Raw genomic sequence first — 18,792 nt, 5'->3', positions numbered from 1 at the left:
CACCCCCAAGCAATCTGTCTTCAGGAACACTCTGGAAGCCTCCTCTGCTACCTCCATATCTTCTCCAGATTTGAGTTTGTGGCAAATGATAGGGAAAATCATTTGCTTCCTGACATGAGAGATCATATGCCAAGAAGTTCCTCACTCAACAAGGGGTATAATATTCTGTCCTGGAAGAGAGCATTAACTGGCTATTGCCATGTCAACTGATTATAACTATCTACTTTGCAACACATGAGAAGAGAATAAGATGAAATATACTAGTTTGTTGGATGTTGGGAGGATGAGACTATGACTAAATAGCCTTTCTAGCTCAGATCACTTAAGAGGACAGGAATTTCTTGCCCAAAGCTCGGCGCAGAGCATCCTTGACTTCTTTGTTCCTTAGACTGTATACCACAGGGTTCAGCAAGGGAGTAATGACTGTATAGGTCACTGAAATAAGTCTGTCTTGCTCAAGAGAGCTGTGAGACTTGGGTTTGAGGTAAATGATGGAAGCACAGCCATAGTGGATGATGACTACAGTAAGGTGGGAGGCACATGTGGCAAAGGCCTTTTTCCTGCCCTCTGCTGAGGCAATCTTGAGGATGGTGGAGATAATGAGGACATAGGAAATAAAAACTAAGCCCATGGGCAATACAAGGACACACACACTGACAACAAAATTAATGATCTCATTGACAGTGGTGTCAACACAGGCAAGCTTTAGGAGAGGCCGGACATCACAGAAAAAGTGGGAGATGACACTGACATCACAGAAAGGGAGGCCAAACACAGATGTCACTTGAATAATGGCCATTCCAAGGCCAATTCCCCATGATCCACATGCCAGTTGAGCACAAGCACTCTTCCCCATAATGACTGAATACCGTAAAGGATTGCAGATAGCTACATAACGATCATAACCCATGGCTGTGAGCAAGAAACAATTATTGATGCCAAAATTAAGATAAAAGAAGAGCTGTGTGGCACATTCTGGGATTGAAATGGGTTGGTATGGACTTAGAAGGCCAGCCAGCATACGAGGAATGATGGCTAATGTATAGCATGTTTCAGAGATGGACAATGCACTCAGGAAGAAATACATAGGTATGTGGAGATGACGGTCAAGGCGGATGATAGTCACAATGATACCATTGCCAGTCAATGTCATAAAATACAGGCCTAGAAAGACCACAAAGAGAATAAGCCGGTGCTGCCACCTGAAGCTGGAAAACCCCTCAAAGGTGAACTCACTTACAACTGTCGAATTTGGTCTTGGCATTGAGAAAAGTCTTGTCAATCTGAAAGACACAAGGAGAGGTAAAGGATCACATAGGTTTAGCATCTAATCATGAAGCAGAAAATGTAATGGTGAGCCTCCATTGATGATCCCACCCCTCTTGAAATTAATTAATTTTGTTAATTTGTTTGATGAACACTTTTTGATTGAATTAATCTATCAGAACTGAATACATACAGGGTCTGTACACCTTTATGAATCAATTGAAGCCATCATGTGAAAGAGCTGGTAACAAGTAAAGAATGAAGGAGTTATCTCAGAAAACCATATCAAGACTCTGAGGGTTAGGAAGCAAAAAGGAAAAAGTGTTGTCATACCAAGCTCAATCAAAATTAACTAGCAACCCAGGGGCAAGAAATGAATGGAGGTAAAACTGTTCTACATCAGAGAAGGGACAAATTGAAAAGGGCCAATGGCTAACAAAGCATCCTAGAACTGAAGCCATTGGCTGATGTCACTAGTGTACTAACCAACTCAAGAACTGAGGGAACTCCAGAGAAAATTATTGCTCTTTCCCCACCTTTCCTTCATGTTGCCTCTCCATCCACAGATAATGTAATATAATTTGTTGCTCTGTTACAGAAATGTTTTTAGTAACCTGAATTTTGCCTCAATCACAAAGAGGCCTAGGGATTATTAGATATAGATATGAATGTAAATCAAGGCAGAGAGCTCAATGTCTACTTAAGTGTTAGAAATTAACTTAAATAGGGTCTCATAAAGATTGAGAATGAGCTCATAATTTTTCATATAAAATAAACTACCTAAAACCACAAAAGAGGGAATTACATGTACATTAGGGGCTATTATATTTTTCATAGGCCTAAAATAAGATAATTCTAGTGACAAAGTTTTAATAAATGCATGTTATACTGAGGAGAGTATGAAAATTGGAACTGAAAATTGGGCCAGTCGTAAGTGTTTTACTCAAGGGAGATGAATTTTTTTCTTGGGAAAGAAATTCAAAGGATTGCTGAGAACTTATTGTATTTTCTCAGGAAGAATGTGGGAGCAGAGCCAGAAGGTGGGGGACATGAGGTGAAGAATGTAAGAGGAGAGGCATAAGTAAGTTCCACCTGGAGCACTGGCTTTTTTGACTGGTATAACAGTTAATTATCTAGGGGAACAGACTGATTGTCTCTTTGGGCAAAGGTCAATACTTGCAGCACTTGAGCTCTATTTGTAGCTATAGGTGTGTGGAGGAGGTGGAGGGAGAACAGGGAGGGAGTGTGAGTTCCAGTCTTGTCCAGAGTGCTGGTCTCCTGAAATAAAGAGTTGTTCTCCTAGTGTACCATTGTATTACATCTTTAAATTAAAGAAACTGAGGCCCAAAGAAATTAAACGACTTGACCAAAATCACACAATGAGTAAATGCAGAGCCAGGATTCCAGCCCAGATCATCTGAATCCAAATTCAGCATAATTAACGTCTCTGCATAGTGTTCTTCTACCATTTCATTACAAACTCCTTTGGAAAGATTAATTCTGAATTGAGGTGCCTTTAGGGAGGTGTTGTCTTGGGGGTATTTCTCCTCTTCTCTATGATGTCTCATCCTCTTATTTATTTCCCCTGGATTCTGGGACTGGACAAAGTTTGAGAAACTGAACAGGGCAAAATAGCTGATGAAAAAAAAAAAAGGTTTGGGGATATAGAAGCTGAGATTTACCCAGAAAAGCAAATGATTTGTCCAGGGTCACATAGCTAGTAAGCATCCAGACATAATTTGAACTCAGATCTTCAAGAGTTTGAGTCCAGCCATCTGTCTATTCTACTACCTAGGTAACTGACCCTCATGTCCCAGGATCTCTGTCTCTCTTCACAGGATATAGTTTTCCTCCTATTTAAGCATGGCTACTTTTCAGGTTATTTGCCCTGAGTGCCTGGTTTTTACTGCTTGTCCATGGTGAAAATATTTCCAGTTATTACTCTTGTGACAGTATAAATAGTAAAGAAGGGTTGTCCACTTCCATCATGGGTCCTCCACTCACACAGATTGTCCCCTGTGCAGACCTCAAAAGGAGTGGAACAGTTTAAGCATACATTGCTTGATAATTATCTGCATGGTGTGCAACTTTCTTTGAATTCCTGAATGTTCTTTTTTCCTAGACTCAGGAAACTTGGGTGAAGGGAGCACATGTCCTGACCTCTCATTAAGTGTTCCTCTTCCTTTCCTGAAATAGAACTGAGGCCAAAGGGAAAGAAAAGAGAAGAGTAAAGAGTTTCTTCTTTTCCTCCCCTCTCCCAGGTGAAAACAATGTGTCTTCTCTAATGAGAAGTGGAATAAGTTAGTTAGGCTCCTTCAGTTCCCCTAGAGTTAGGCATTTCCTTTTGCACCATACTTTGAGTCCCTGCACCCCAGTGGGTATTTTTGGAACCTAAAATTGTCTTTTATACTTAAAGATGTAAATTGCATACATTTTCTTCTTGGACTGGTCAATTGAAATCAAGCCTGGAAAAGCGTGTATTGGGGCTGATTCATCAACGAAGCTATTTAAAAGTTTTACCTAGGGGCAGCTAGGTGGCACAGTGGATAGAGCACTGGCCCCAAAGTCAGGAGGACCTGAGTTCAAATCCATCCTCAGACACTTAACACTTACTAGCTGTGTGACACTAGGCAAGTCACTTAACCCCAATTGCCTTACCAAAAAAAAAAAAAAAGAAAGTTTTACTTGTATCTGCTTTGGGATGGGATTGTCACACTCCTTTTTGAGGGATTTGTGTTGTGGTTAATATTTATTTATTCATTTATTTTATTGTTTTATTTATTGTTTATTTATTGTTTTCAAAATCACGATCACTCCTCATTTTCAGATTTTTCTGGAAGGAACTTTGTAATCATTTCCTCCATCTGTCCATCTAGTCACTATTTTTAGTCTTAAGTTATCTCCACTCCCCAAGAGAAAAAAAAATGATTTTCATACATATCACTGAGAAAAAAGAAAGATTGACATCTAATGAGGCATGTTTTGACTCTCAAAATACATCTTTAGAGTGAGGAAAAAAGTCTCAGAATGAGCACCAGTCTCAGAAATCCAGCTAAGATTTCTGAAAGGCCTTTTCATCACAGACTCCTGCCTCATCAGAACACTGACCCTTTACCCCACAGAGAAAATGGCAATTGCTGTCACAAGATGCCATTCACTCAAGCAAGGAAAAGGACACAGAGAGAGAGAAGTTTTTTTTTCCTTGCTATTTTTCTACCAATTAGTGCCCTGGAGAAGAGACATAAAGACACACACACACCAGGGAAATTCCTCCCTGAAAAACACAAGAAAATTCACTAATGCCCATGTTAATTCCTAGAAGCAAATAGCCTGACAATCCAAGTGAGCCAGACTTGTTCTTTTTTAAGTGACTTGTTATCAGTCTTTTCTTGTTCTTAAATCCTTGGTTAATAGCTTTATATGTTGACAAAGAAACCCAGCTGTCTAGGCTCCAACTTATTCCTCAGCAAGTGATGATGATTGAACCAATAATTAACCTTGGCCATGATGTTGATTGCTTTTCTAGTAATAATGTTAAAAGAAGTATGATGAAATCCAATTAAGTCATAGAGGGTAGGCAACACAATAAGGACAGGAAAATAGAAAGTGCATTATATTTGGAGTCAAAGGTCTGGGTTTAGGTCTGGTTTTTCTATTTACTGGATTTGTGAATGTGAGCTTAACATCTATGAGCTTTAATCTCCTTGCACATTGAAAGAAGAAGTCTTACATGATGAAGAAATAGAAGATCCTATTAATAAACATTTGAATACTTATTTGATTCATAAGAATTTAAGAACTGCTACTAGGCTCAGAATATGATATTCCAGAGGGCAAAGGAGCTAGGATTAAAACCAAGAATCACCTTCCCAGCAAAACTGAAAATGGTCATTAAATTAAATAGAGGACTTTGGAGAACTCCTGATGAAGAGACCAGAACTAAATAGAAAATTTGGCTTTCCAATACAAGACCCAAGAGAATCATAAAAAGGTAAACAGAAAAGAGAAATCTTAGGGTATTGAATAAGGTTAAACTGTTTACATTCTTATATGGAAAAGTAATATTTGTCACTCCTAAAACTTATTAGGGCAGTTAGAAGGAGCATACCTAGACAGAGGGCATGGCTGTGAATTGAATATTATAGGATAATTATGTTAAAAAATAAAGAATGAGAAAGAGGAATGTTCTGGGAGAAGGGGAAAAGGAGACATAGAATAGGGTTAATTATCTGACAAGAAAGAGGCATGAAAAAGCTTTTATACTGGAGAAAAAGACTTGGTGGGGGGGAAGCACATGAACCTTACTCTCATCAGAACTGGCTCAGAGAATAACATACACACCCAGTTGGGTATACAGGAAAGTAAGAGTAGAAGGGGATGGTCTGAAAGAGCAAAGGAAAAAGACCCATATATACAAAAATATTTATAGCAGCACTTTTTTGTGGTGGCAAAGAATTGGAAACTATGGGGATGCCAATCAATTGGGGAATGGATAAACAAGTTCTTGTATATAATTATGATGGAATACTATTGTGTTATAAGAAATGATGAACAGGATTCTCTCAGGAAAAAAAAAACTAGAAATACGTATATGAACTGATACAAAGTAAAGTTAGTGGAACCAGGAAAACATTGTACACAGTAACAGCAGTAATATACAATGGTCAACTGTGAATGACTTAGCTATTCTATACAGTGATCCAAGTAATACAGTGATTCAAAAAGTTCTTATGATGGAAAATTCAACTCATCTCCAGAGAAAAAACTGAAGGAATCTGAATGCAAATGAAAGCATTCTTTTTCTTTACTTTATTTTTCTTGGGGTTTTTTTGGTCAGTGTTTTCTTTCACAGCATGACTAGCATGTAAACATATTTTGCATGATCACACATATAACTTATATCAAATTGCTTGCCTTCTCAATGGGTATGGGGGAGAAAAGGAGATAATTTGGAAGTAAAAATGATTTTTAAAATGTTATGAATTATTTTTACATGTAATTGGGGGAAAACAAAATATTAAGTTAAAAACAAACAACAAAGAAACAAAATTCTACCTTGGACAAAATGTGTGGTTCATGTAATCTATTTATGGCAAACCACAGAAAACTGAAATGGGAAAGATCTTTATAAATATTCTTAGATTCTAATTGTTAGTCTTCACCCTTCCTACTCTCGGATATATAAACTTCCAACAAATCCCAATGTCAAGTAATTCTCTTGTACTCTTCCTTTCTCCACTATGAAAACCCCTTTTCAGAAAAGAATCTGATACTCTTTCTCCCTAAAGATTTAGTGACTAAATATTATTTACAACATTACTCTACATGGAGAATAAAAAGGGAAAAGGTCAATTGGAAACAAAAATCTTTGTATCAAACATATCTTGTGAGGGTTTCACATACAAGATATAGAGACAACAGAAGTATACTGTATAAGGAAAAGCTAATTTCCAGTAAATAATTGGTCAAAGGATATGAACAATAGTTGTTTAAAAAGAAATATAAGCTGTTAACAAAAATATGATAGAATGCTTCAAATGACTATAATAGAAATGCAAATTGAAGTAGTCCTGAGGTTTCACCACTTATGAATCAAATTAGGAAAGAGAGCAACGAGAATTTTCAATATTAGAAAGATGCAGAGGGCAGCTAGGTGGCATAGTGGATAAAGCACTGGCCCTGGATTCAGGAGAATCTGAGTTCAAATCCGGCCTCAGACACTTGACACTAGCTGCGTGACCCTGGGCAAATCACTTAACCCTCATTGCCCCGGAAAAAAAAAGAAAAGGAAAAAAAGGAAAAAAAAAAATGCATACCCAAACATTGTTGGTGGATCTGTAAATTAATCCAATAAGCTTGGAAAATAACTTGGAATAATATAAAGTGAATAAAAATCTCTTTGGCCTAGACCTCTCCCAAGGAGGCTGTTGACAAAAAAGTTTTCAAATTCACAAAAATATTTATAGCAGCATATGTGCGTGTGTGTGTGTCTGTGTGTGTGTGTGTGTGTGTGTGTGTGATATAACAAAGGCCTAAGGCAGTTGGGTGACTGAGTAATCAATCCACTGTAGTGGATTGAAAGCTAGAGTTAGAGCCAGAAAGACCTGAATTCAATTCTCGCTTCAGATACTATCTGAGAGACCCTGAACATTTACCCCCTCTTAACCTCAGTTTGCTCATGTGTAAATGAGAGAGGTAATATATCAAAGGGTTGTTGTGAGGTTCAAAGAGTAAATAAATATGAGATATGTGTGTGTGTATATATGTTTACATTATTATACTGTATATATATACACACACACACATATGTATACACACTAATGTAAACAAAAAGATGAAGAACTAGAATACAGTCACAACTGAATGTTGCAAAAGTATAAAGATCAAGATTTACTCTAAAATGGTTTTGAGAAGCATCCCCTACTCCCCACATCCTTTGAAAAGATGGGTGTCCACAGGTATGAGTATTGTATGCAAAATCAAATTTTTTCTGTTAGTTTTGCTGATTTTTTTCTTCCTCTCTTTAAAAAAAAGTGTTATGATGGATTCCTCTCTCTAATAATGGGAGAGAAGTAAAAACAAGTAAATCTGGGCAATGTAAAAATAAAAGATATTAGCAAAAACTATTTTGAAGAATGTTTCCCCTACATATGATATTCACATATCAATATTGTGCAAATGCAGAGGCAATTTGGCATAATGGATAAAGTTCTAGGCTTAAAGTTAGGAAGACCCAAGTTCTAGTTCTGCCTCTGCTACTTGAAGAGTTGGTGAATTCACATAACATTTATGTGCCTCAGGTAATTACTAAGGACTACAGACAAAGTCATAAATGGGTTCTAAGATATGTTTGTGAAGGAAATTCCCACACCGAAGTTTTCTCTACACAATGAAATCACAACTCTTCGATTTATTCACTTACTATGTAAATGTAAACCAGCTTTAGAAATGAAATAGAGTTTTTACAGGACAAATATTTCAGGTCTATGAATAGACCTCAAAGTAGAAGAGGCTCAGGGTGAACAACTAAGTATTAAAGAAAAATAATTCAAGCTGTAATTATAAATTCATGAGCTCATAATAAAAAAATATCAAAGAAAAAATTCAACATCAGTGAATGATAGGGAACAGACCAATAGTTCTAGTGCTCTGGAAATCACACCAGGAAAGCAGCTGCCTACTACACAAACTCAGGGTTTTCTCTTTGTTCATAGAGCCTAGAAGATGTGATGGGTGATGTGGTATCATTAATGACATCAACCTCTAGAATTTAGGATGTACCTAAAATCATCCCAGCTTCCCTTGATAATCTGGGTTAGATTTGTCATCAATGAATTTATCTAAATTTCTCTTTTATCTTCTTAAAAACTTTATATTTACATTTATAAAGTAGATCTGTCCATCACTAAACCTCTTTCAAACTCTAAAAAATAAATGGAATATTTGTATGTGTCTGTGAGAGAGAAAGAGAAGGGAGGGAGGGAGAGAAGAGGGAAGAGGAGAGAGAAGAAGAATAGTCATTACATATTTAAAGAACAAGCCTTATTCAGTCTCACCATGCCCTTCATGATTTGATAAAATCCACCTTATCTCCTTTTGGCCTTTTGAGATAGAAGGAGCCTCCTTTGTCATTCTGTTGTCATGTGCTAGGCTACTCTGATGCCTCTTCATGATGTGAAAGTGACACAGAGACCTTTAAGAATATGCCACAGGACAGTGGATAAAGCAACAGCCCTGGATTCAGGAGGACCTGATTTCAAATTTGGCCTCAAACACTTGACAGTACTAACTGTGTGACCCTGGGCAAGTCACTTAATCCTCATTGCCCCACCAAAAAAAAAATATGCCAGAGGAGAACAAGTGTAAACCCTGGAAGTTCCTATCAAGCTAGAAAGAATTAAAGTCTGGCCTCAAGGATGGACTATATACCTATCACCTCTGGGCCAGTTATTTAAGAAGTTCAGTATTAGAGAGTAGGCCACCAGGTGATAATCATTTGTTGTTGTTGTTGTTGTTTTTTAAATAGGCCATAACAGTTTATTAAACTATTTCTTAAGGCACAGAGGACTTGTAATCTGCATCAATGAAGAAAATATTTACAGCAATGATAATATGGACTTTCAAGCTACTGAAGAATCCTAATGTGCCAGCCCTTTCATCCCAAGATCATCTCACTGTGTTTTTCTGAGCCTGCTCCAATTCCATTGTTTTGTTTGTTTTCGTTTGTTTTCAGCTCCTTTGTTTTTTAACAATGGAGGGGTAACCAGCACTATACCCTCTGCCCTGAGTTCAGTTTAACCAGGTTTGCATACAAGGGATGGATAACATCTTCAATTTTGCTTTGAGTGCCCTTTTTATGATGCCAAATATTTATTTCACAGATATTCTTGGCCACGGTAGTATTTAGGTCTTATTTTTTTAGGAGATAGCTCCAATAAATCCCAGATCTCTTTCTATGTTGTAAATGACAGCTTTTAGCTAATAAATTCATAAATGAAAGTGAGGCAATTTTTATTTACATTTATGTGTTCATTGAGAGCTTCATTTACTTTTAGTTCTATACATAGACTTAGGAGATCTTTTCTGAACACTCCCCATGGTTTCTTCTCTTAAAGCCTCTATTCACACTATTTCCTCACATGAAATACTATGCCCACACCTACCCCTCAGTCCCCAAACCATGAACTCTAACTCTTAACCTTTCTTTAAGTTTGAGATCAAATGTATTAAGAAGCAGTATGACATCATGACAAATCTTGAACTTGAAATGAGGAGAAGATTGGATTTAAAATCCTTCCTTCATTGGCATTGTGAACTAGGGAAGGCACTCAGCACCTCTGAACTTCAGTTTCTTAATCAGTAAAATTGGGGGTAGTAGTAGTAGTAGTAGTAGTAGTAGTAGTAGTAGTAGTAGAAGAAGAAGAAGAAGAAGAAGAAGAAGAAGAAGACGAAGAAGAAGAAGACGAAGAAGAAGAAGAAGAAGAAGAAGAAGAGGAAACTAGTACCCACCTCATAGGACTATTGTAAGAATTTAGTGAGATAGAATATAGAAATTGCAATATAAACTCTATCTAATATTCATGTTATCCCTTTCAAGAAGCCTTCTTTGATGCTTATCAATTGGGAAACGGATGAACAAGTTGTGGTATATGATTGTGATGGAATGCTACTGTGCTATAAGAAATGATTAGCTGAATGATTTTGGAAAAACATGGAAAGACTTGCATGAAATAAAGAATGAAATGAGTAGAATCAAAAGAACATTGAATGATTTTGAGTGAACAAGTTATTTCATCTATTATAAATACCCAAATTAGCTATAAAGTATGTATAAAGATGCTATCTGCATCCAGAGAAAGAACTGATGAATAGAAGTATGTATAGAATAACTATATGTATGGGTGACATACCTATTTCTGTCTAATGGTAGTTATCTCTAGGGTGGGAGTGGAGAGAAGGGGAAAAAGGGGAAATAAAGAAGTTTACTTGATAATTTTGTTGTATATTTTAAAGGAATAGCAAGTTGTGCACAGTAGATACCTATCCAGCTTTATTTCATACCAACCCCTTCACAAACCTGATTCTCCAGACAAATTGAAATAAAAACTATTCTCTGAATTCTATATTCTTTCTTCTGCCTCTAGGCTTTTGTATAAGTTGTTTCCTATGTGTAGGCTGCACCTTTTCTTCATCTCTGTCTGGCAGAATAAGGCAAGCTAGGTGTGCAGTGGATAGAGCACTGGCCCTGAAGTTGGGAGTACTTTAGCTCAAATCTCACCTCAGACACTTACTAGATGTGTGACCCTGGGCAAGTAACTTAACCCCAATTGCATACAGGGCCATTCCCAGTCATCCTGACACATATCTTGCCATGGGACCCAGATAGCTCTGGAGGAGAGAATCAAGCTGATGATTTTGCACAACCCTTCCTCACTCAAATCCAATTCACTGCAAGTCATGACATCATCCTGATGTCACGATCCTCTTTGAGAATGAAGGACAAACAAGCCTCTCAGATCCTTATAAACCTTCTCCATATGCACTCCTTTTCTTTGGGGGCAAGAGTTAAACTCCATTTTTCCTGCTTCCAAATTTTCTAAGTATGCTTTGACAGTAAATATCATCTTAGAATAGAGACTTACTGGTTCCTTGAAAACTTTCGTTACTTTGGGATCTGATCAGAGAACTAGGAGATATTTTATGAAAAAGCCCTATAGGTTCCTGTCTTTATGATTATGTCCACACTGCTCCCTGACTTGAAATAACTTCCTCATTCTAACTGTCTTCAAGGATTAATTCAAGTGTCTCCTCTTTTGTGAAGCTATCTATGATCCACTCAGATGTTAGTGTTCTCTCTCTCCCCAGTAGTTCTTCTTGACATCAAGGGCCATTTTATTTTTATCTTTATTTCCTTAGGCACAGTTTCTGTAGATTCCCTATGCCAGCTAATGCATAATAAATATTTATAGAAATGAATAGAATTAACATGTTCATTTTCCCCCTTTAACCACCATAATGCCTCATTGGGGTAGGTAATTAATTATTATTAATTTCATCCTACATATGAAGAAACTGAGAATCAGGAAGGTAAACAAACTTGCCCCTGGAAAATGACCAAGCAATAAGACCTAAATACTACTGTTGCCAGATCTTGTCCATCATAACCCTATGCTCTTTCTACAACTGCTCCTTTGACCTAGCCATCTGACAATTTCCCTTCCTCAACATCACTTACCACTTTGAGCAGCAATGTTGCTCATCCAGGTTGCAAGAGAGAAATAAGCTGACTGGAAAGGATGGAGATTAGAGAATTCTTTTTTCTCTTATGCTATCACTGCAGATATAATTCCAGAATGTGGCATTAGTGAGGAAGGAACATCAGAATCCACCTGAAACCTGACCTGTTCTGTGCCTCTTCTAACTAGCTAGGGTTCAGAGGGAAGTCACATGAAGTCCCTCGTAGCTCCTCACCTCCCTGTGGAGAAGACAAACTTTTAAGGTTTGATACTGGGAAGTAGATTCGTTTCCTCTGGTTCAGGACTCTAGAGTCTCTCTCCCTGAAGTCTCATTGCCTATCCCTAAGGAGTCTGCATCAAGATGAAAACAACAGGGTACTAAGGGACCTTGTAACAGGTGGGCCTCATTTACCCAATTCTCAAAGTAAATGTTCTGGGACCTTGGGGTTAGCTCTGATCCCAGGCTGGAACCATGGGGTAAGAACCTGGAATCCTATCAAGGCTATGATTTCATGACTATCTGCTCTGTGGGTCTCAAGACCTAAGAGCACAGAAAGCTTCAGCTCCCAAAGATGGACCAAACACTAAGATCTTCTGATTTATAAGAAGCATTCAGAAGTGTAATCTTCAATCAATCAATCAACAAGTATTTAAGTGACTACTACATGCCATGCATAAGGACCTTAAGATCAGTATTCAATTCTTTCCTCAATGTTCTTTCCTCTAGGTAAAATTAGCATACCTCCCCTTTAACAATTTTTGTTTTATCATTCTCCCTGACTGTTCTCCGAATAAGTGGCAGCACAGCTTCCTGCCCCAAATACATAAAGAATTAATACCTGTATTCAAAGTTTAGAACCCAGATTCTCCTCTGTAAGTGGCCAGAGGAAATAAGCATATACTTTCCTCAATAGGAAAGACAGGCAATAAAAAACAAAATTATCATCTGGGAAAATTTTCAGCCTCACAAAGTTCCTGCTGGTATGTTGTATGCTGGGTCAGGGGTTTATTGATTTGGTAGGGGAAATTTTTAAAGTAAAAAGTGAGCCACTGAGAGTCAAAAGTCTCTCTTTTGAGCCACTGAACACAGAAGCAGCAGATGAAAAAGAATTTAAGAAGAAAAATTGAAGATATAGTTGTGGGGCACTGAAAAGCCAGAGTTGTGGTAGTTAGAATCAGTCAGCTGATAGAAGACTTTATTTAAGAGATTATTGAAAGAGATTGTTGACTTCATTGGCCAAGAGCCCCAGTGACAGCTATTTGCCCTTTATAACCATCTAGAGATGACTAGAGATGAAGCTTGTCATAAGTGCTTGTTTCTCTCTGCTGCCACCTCTGGTTTGAGTTGGGAAAGCAAAAGAAGTTTTGTAATTGCTTTGGAATCTTGGTGAGCTGAAGCTGTGTTGAGGTGAGTTGCATTCTCATTGGACATCACAACATTTTGGTGAGTCAGTAATTGAGAGGCCACTAGGCTGAACAGTGGCTAGGACCCTGGTCCTAGAATCAGGAAGATGTGAGTTTGGATTCATCCTCAGACACTTACTGACTGGATGACCCTCAGTAAGTTTCTAAACCTCTGTTTTATTTTCCTAAACTGTAAAATGGGGACTATAATAGCATCTACCTTATGGGAGTTTTGTGAGTCTTAAATGAACTACTTGTAAGGCTCTTTGCATACAGCACATGGTACATAGTAGGCTTGCTCATTTGTTCTCTGGGTGGGCCAGGTAGTATGTCCAGGGATATCCAGTTTGATGAACTTTGCTACTGTCTAGCTTAAAGAAAACTTTAAAATTAAGAGCTAACACTTTCTAAAGGTGTTTTGTTAAGGATAAGTGACAGAGTGTATAATAGGCATGTTTGAGTAGAGAAGAGAGGAACAATTTCAGAGCTGAAGTGTAGAAAGAAACAAGAGTCCAACAATGAGCAGAGAAGCAGTTTCAAGTGGTACAGATGTTCCTGAAAGAATCAATACCATTGAAACCTGAAGTCTAGAGTTGTGAGTTACCTTAAGCACATTAGTTTACCTCCCACGTGTATTTTGTGCCATTTCTTTATTAGTGTGTGCCCACTCTTCACCATAGTTGCTACAGAAAGCATTGGTAGAATAGTGGAATCCAGGTGTATGTGGGAATTATAATGTTTTATTATTTATGAATTTGTGTAAATCTATTAGTATCTATAATATTACTTCATTTGCCTTATTGCTAAGCAAATGCTTATATATAAAATATAAAAGTGTTATATGAGCAACTGGCTGCTTAGATAGAAAACACATTGGATTGGGGCTCAAGAGCAGGAATAATGAGTAGATGAAGTATATTTATTTTTAACAAGGTTATACTGGGACCCTGATGAAATTTGAATGTAACTGAAGTGGCAACCTATCTCTGGGAACTCAGATTTGCTGGCATGAAAACAGGTTGGAGTGATCAAGCCAAACACAGAATAAAAATGGGGTACTGTTGAGATTCCTGAGTGAGATGTATGAGTCTACACACAGTGTGAGTTGTGACCAGACCCCACTTATAACACATGTATAAGGTGTTACATTATGTGTTTGACAAAGCATCAAGAATACATTTTCTCTCTTACCTGATACATGAAGATTTGTGGGCCAGATTTGTAATTAGATTGTGGCTCACTAGGATGAGGTCATCCAGGTGACTAGAAGTGACTAGTGAGAGGTCAAAAAGGGCAGCACTTTCCAACTCATCATAATAGTTGGAAGAGCTTCCACTCCCTATGTGGAAATTAGACTCAACAAAACAGGGTTTTATTAGGTTTCCTGGCTACATTTCCCTCTACTGTTTGCTTCCTGTTTTAGCATTCATAATCTTCAAAAGGTGTGGAGAAATAGCAAAGATGGAAGTTGGCATCTTTCCCTTCTCAAACAATAGAACAAGAACTGGAGGAAATTCCCTGAACAAAAGTAGAAGTGGACTGCTCCAAGGGAAGTGTTGGCATTGGAGAAGTGCTACCAGAAGGGGTGAAGGAAGGAAATAATAATCTACAATATCACATTTTATCCTCACAACAACATTATGAGGTGGATGTTGATATTATTTCTTTTTGAGGGGCAATGAAAAGTGACTTGCCCAGGATCACACAGCTAGTAAGTGTCTGAGGCCAGATTTAAACTCAGGTCCTCCTGAATCCAGGGCTGGTCCTTTATCCACTGTGCTACCTAACTGCCCCAATGTTGATATTATTATCAACATTTTACAGATGAGGCAAATGAAGCAGACAGAGGGTTAATTAAATGATTTGCCCAGGGTCACACAGCTACAAAGTCCCAAGGCCAAATTTGAACTCTGGTCTTCCCGACTCCAGGTTCAATACTCTGTCCACTGTGCCATCTATCTGCCTCTGTGGCTGTGGAATGATGTGAAGAAAAATGTATTCACTATGTTTCCCTCCATGTTCCTCACACCATAGACAGGATGCTATATTCTTCCATTAGAAAGTAAGCTGTTTGAAGACATAGATTGCTTTTGTCTAAGAATTTAAAGAATGAAGGGACACCATCTTACCCATAGTAGATGCTTAATAAATGTTTGGTGATTCCAAATGAATTAATGTATACTTGTATATGCAAAGTAACTGTGTGGTTAAATAGGACCAATGGTGATGAAATGTGACCTGGGTACTAATTACAAAAACAGTTTTCTATGACCCCCCAAAATCTTGATAATTAGCCTTATAGCTGACTGTACTAGTAGTAATAACTTAAGATAATAAAACCTCTCAATAAGCACCAGGGTTTTTTATGCTCATCATTGCTTTAGTATGGAAATAAATGCTTCTGTGATACCTAATTCATGTTGTACATTGTGTATCTCTTTTACTAACTTTTTTGGGTAAATGAAACTCAAGACTAGAATCTGAAGTACAAGTGTCCCTGGACCACCCAAGGTGGGAGTTTTAATGAGGCAGTAATTTAAGAGAATGAGGAGCCAATTTCTCCTAAAAAACTCAGGCTTCCCCAGAGCTAAACCCAGGCAGACCTCAAAGGATCAATAAAGACAGCGTGTGATATGGGTCACTATCCCTGTGATCCCAGCTTAGTCATGCCTCTAAGCTCTACATTACATTAGTGTTGACTGTTTGACCATGGACTGTCCCTGATTCCACAGATTGAAAATGATAAATGAGGGGCATACATTACATTTCTAATCATATCCAATGGGCTTCCCAACAACTGTGATAAGAATTGGTTTACCCAATTTATTTGAAAAAGGCATAACACGAGGAGATGAAAGCCCACCTTCTTCCTTTCCCAGACTACACATGTTGGTGCCTTCCCCTCTGATATTACCTTCCATACATTCTTCAGATATCTTGTATATATGCCTATTTATTTGTTTTCCTCCCTCATTAGAACATGAGCTCTTTATGTATGGCCCCTGTTTTTGCCCTTCTTTGCATCCCATGACCTTAGCACAGAGTTTGACACATAGTAAACTTAATAAATGCTTATTGATTGACAGACTGGAGACTGAATAAAGACTGGTTTGAACTGAAGAGTTCTCTTCTTTCCTGTGTACATCCCCAACAGCATGCAGGATATGTGATCATTTAACGAGGAGAAGGGTCCCCAGAGGACAATGATTTCTTTTTTTCCATAAGGGACTCATAGGGGACACTATGAAATAATTTTTTTTAGAAAGTGTGGAAGTGGCGATTACCTGAAGTCTAAGAAACAGACAATGCCTGAAATCATGGGAGTTTTTCGATTCTGCTTATTGAAAGATATGTGACAAAATGCAATAGAAGCCCAATCTGAGTGCTCCTTGTAATTGCCGATAGTTACTTTTGTTGTCATCCCTCATACGTAAAGGAGGATGGGGGAGAAAGGAATCATATTGTTAAGCTATAGCTTTAAGGATATAGTCCTGTCCCAAATAAAACTTGAGCAATCTTTCATCAAAGGGCATCATGCAATGATATCAGACTCAGAAAACTGTTTAAGCACAAGAAACTACTTTATTAGATAGTATGAGGATGTTCCAGCTACAAACCATACACAGGTTTTCAAATGGTAGCTGGTCAATGCAGTTTTAGAATCCAGTTTTGTTCTTAGAAAATAAGTGGAGCTTCAAAATTTGCTCAGTTCTGAATTATTTCAGTCTGTTTCCCATATAGATAAGCCTCTTCTTTTACTACTCACCTGGCCTCTTCTTTATATTTTAATTCTAGGGGTTTGGTTTGGTTTTTGTTGACCTGTCCCATTATTTCCTATATCTTTTTAATTTTCCTTGTTCATTTATCTCCCCTGATTCCAGTCACACCCAGAATGCCTCCTCTTTCATCTCCAGGTCTCCCTAGGATTTAAGCCCTGCCAAACTCTGAGGAAAATTATTGTCCCTTGATAGGTACTAGACATATCACATATCCAGCATCTATACACTCATCTAGGGTGCATTGTGTTCTGCCCTGTAAAGTAACACCAATAGAGTACTACCCCTATCCTCACCTCTAGCAACCCTCCCCTCACTGACTAAATTAATCTACTTAGCAACCTGTGGGGTACAGAATTGAATGAAATATTTCTGATTGTCGGATGTTGGAAGAATGAGACATTCCTTAGATGATCTTTTCTGGCTTAAGTCACTAAGATGAGAGGGATTTCTTGCCCAGAGCTCGACGTAGGGCATCTTTGACTTCTTTGTTCCTTAGGGTATACACAACAGGGTTTAGCAATGGAGTAAGGACAGTGTAGGCTGCTGAAATAAGTCTGTCTTGTTCAAGAGAGCTGTGAGACTTGGGTTTGAGGTAGACGATGGAAGCACAGCCATAGTGGATGATGACTACAGTAAGGTGGGAGCCACACGTAGCAAAGGCCTTCCATCTCCCCTCAGATGAAGTGATCTTGAGGATAGTAGAGATGTTGAGGACATAAGAGATGAAGATCAAACCCATGGGCAATACAAGAACACACACACTAACAATAAAATTAATGATCTCATTGATATTAGTGTTGGCACAGGCAAGCTTTAGGAGGGGCCGAACATCGCAGAAAAAGTGGGAGATGACACTGGCATCACAGAAAGGGAGACCAAACACAGATGTTACCTGAATTATGGCCATCCCAAGTCCAATTCCCCATGATCCACATGCCAACTGAATACATGCAGTTTTTCTCATGATGACTGTATACCTCAAAGGCTTACAGATAGCCACATAGCGATCATAACCCATGACCGTGAGCAAGAAGCAGTTGTTGATGCCAAAGGTGAGATAGAAGAAGAACTGTGTAGCACATTCTTGAATGGCAATGGGTTGGTGTGGTCTGAGGAGGCCAAACAATGTACGGGGAATTATGGCCAAGGTATAACATGTCTCAGAGATTGATAACACACTGAGGAAGAAATACATAGGTATGTGGAGGTGACGGTTAAGACGGATGATGGTCACAATTATGCCACTGCCAACCAGAGTCAACAAATATAGGCCCAGAAAGACCACAAAAAGAATGAGCCGGTGCTTCCACTTGAAGCTGGAGAACCCCTCAAAGGTGAATTCACTTATAACTGTGAAATTTGGTCTTGGCATCGAGGAAAATCCTGACAAACTGCAAGAAATAAGGAAAGGTAAAGTTAGCTATGGTGAATATATGTGTAGCAAAAATATGTTTCTCTGTAGGATTCTTAGACATATCTTAAACTCAACGAGTTTCTAATGTCTCCTAAACCTTGTCTTACCATCTGGAACCTAACTTGTAACTTTGCTTTGTAACACAGCTTTCATTTGCTGTGGAAATTTACTGGCTGCCTCCCTTTACCCTTCC

The 18,792-nt window shown here is 38.2% G+C and overlaps 1 protein-coding gene across 1 annotated transcript; it reads right to left on the bottom strand.

Annotated features, from left to right (window-relative positions):
• Window positions 1-322: 322 nt before the first annotated feature.
• LOC122756370 (olfactory receptor 10J4-like) lies at window positions 323-18,557 on the bottom strand. Its single transcript, XM_043962327.1, has 2 exons — window positions 18,056-18,557; window positions 323-1,266 (listed from the first exon to the last, which is right to left on the bottom strand). The coding sequence occupies exons 1-2, from the start codon at window positions 18,555-18,557 to the stop codon at window positions 323-325; spliced, it is 1,446 nt and encodes a 481-aa protein (XP_043818262.1).
• Between the last annotated feature and the right edge of the window lie 235 nt (window positions 18,558-18,792).

This window comes from Dromiciops gliroides, chromosome 4 (assembly GCF_019393635.1).
Source record: "Dromiciops gliroides isolate mDroGli1 chromosome 4, mDroGli1.pri, whole genome shotgun sequence".
Lineage (NCBI taxonomy): Eukaryota > Metazoa > Chordata > Mammalia > Microbiotheria > Microbiotheriidae > Dromiciops > Dromiciops gliroides.
This window is presented reverse-complemented; position numbering and strand designations above follow the sequence as displayed.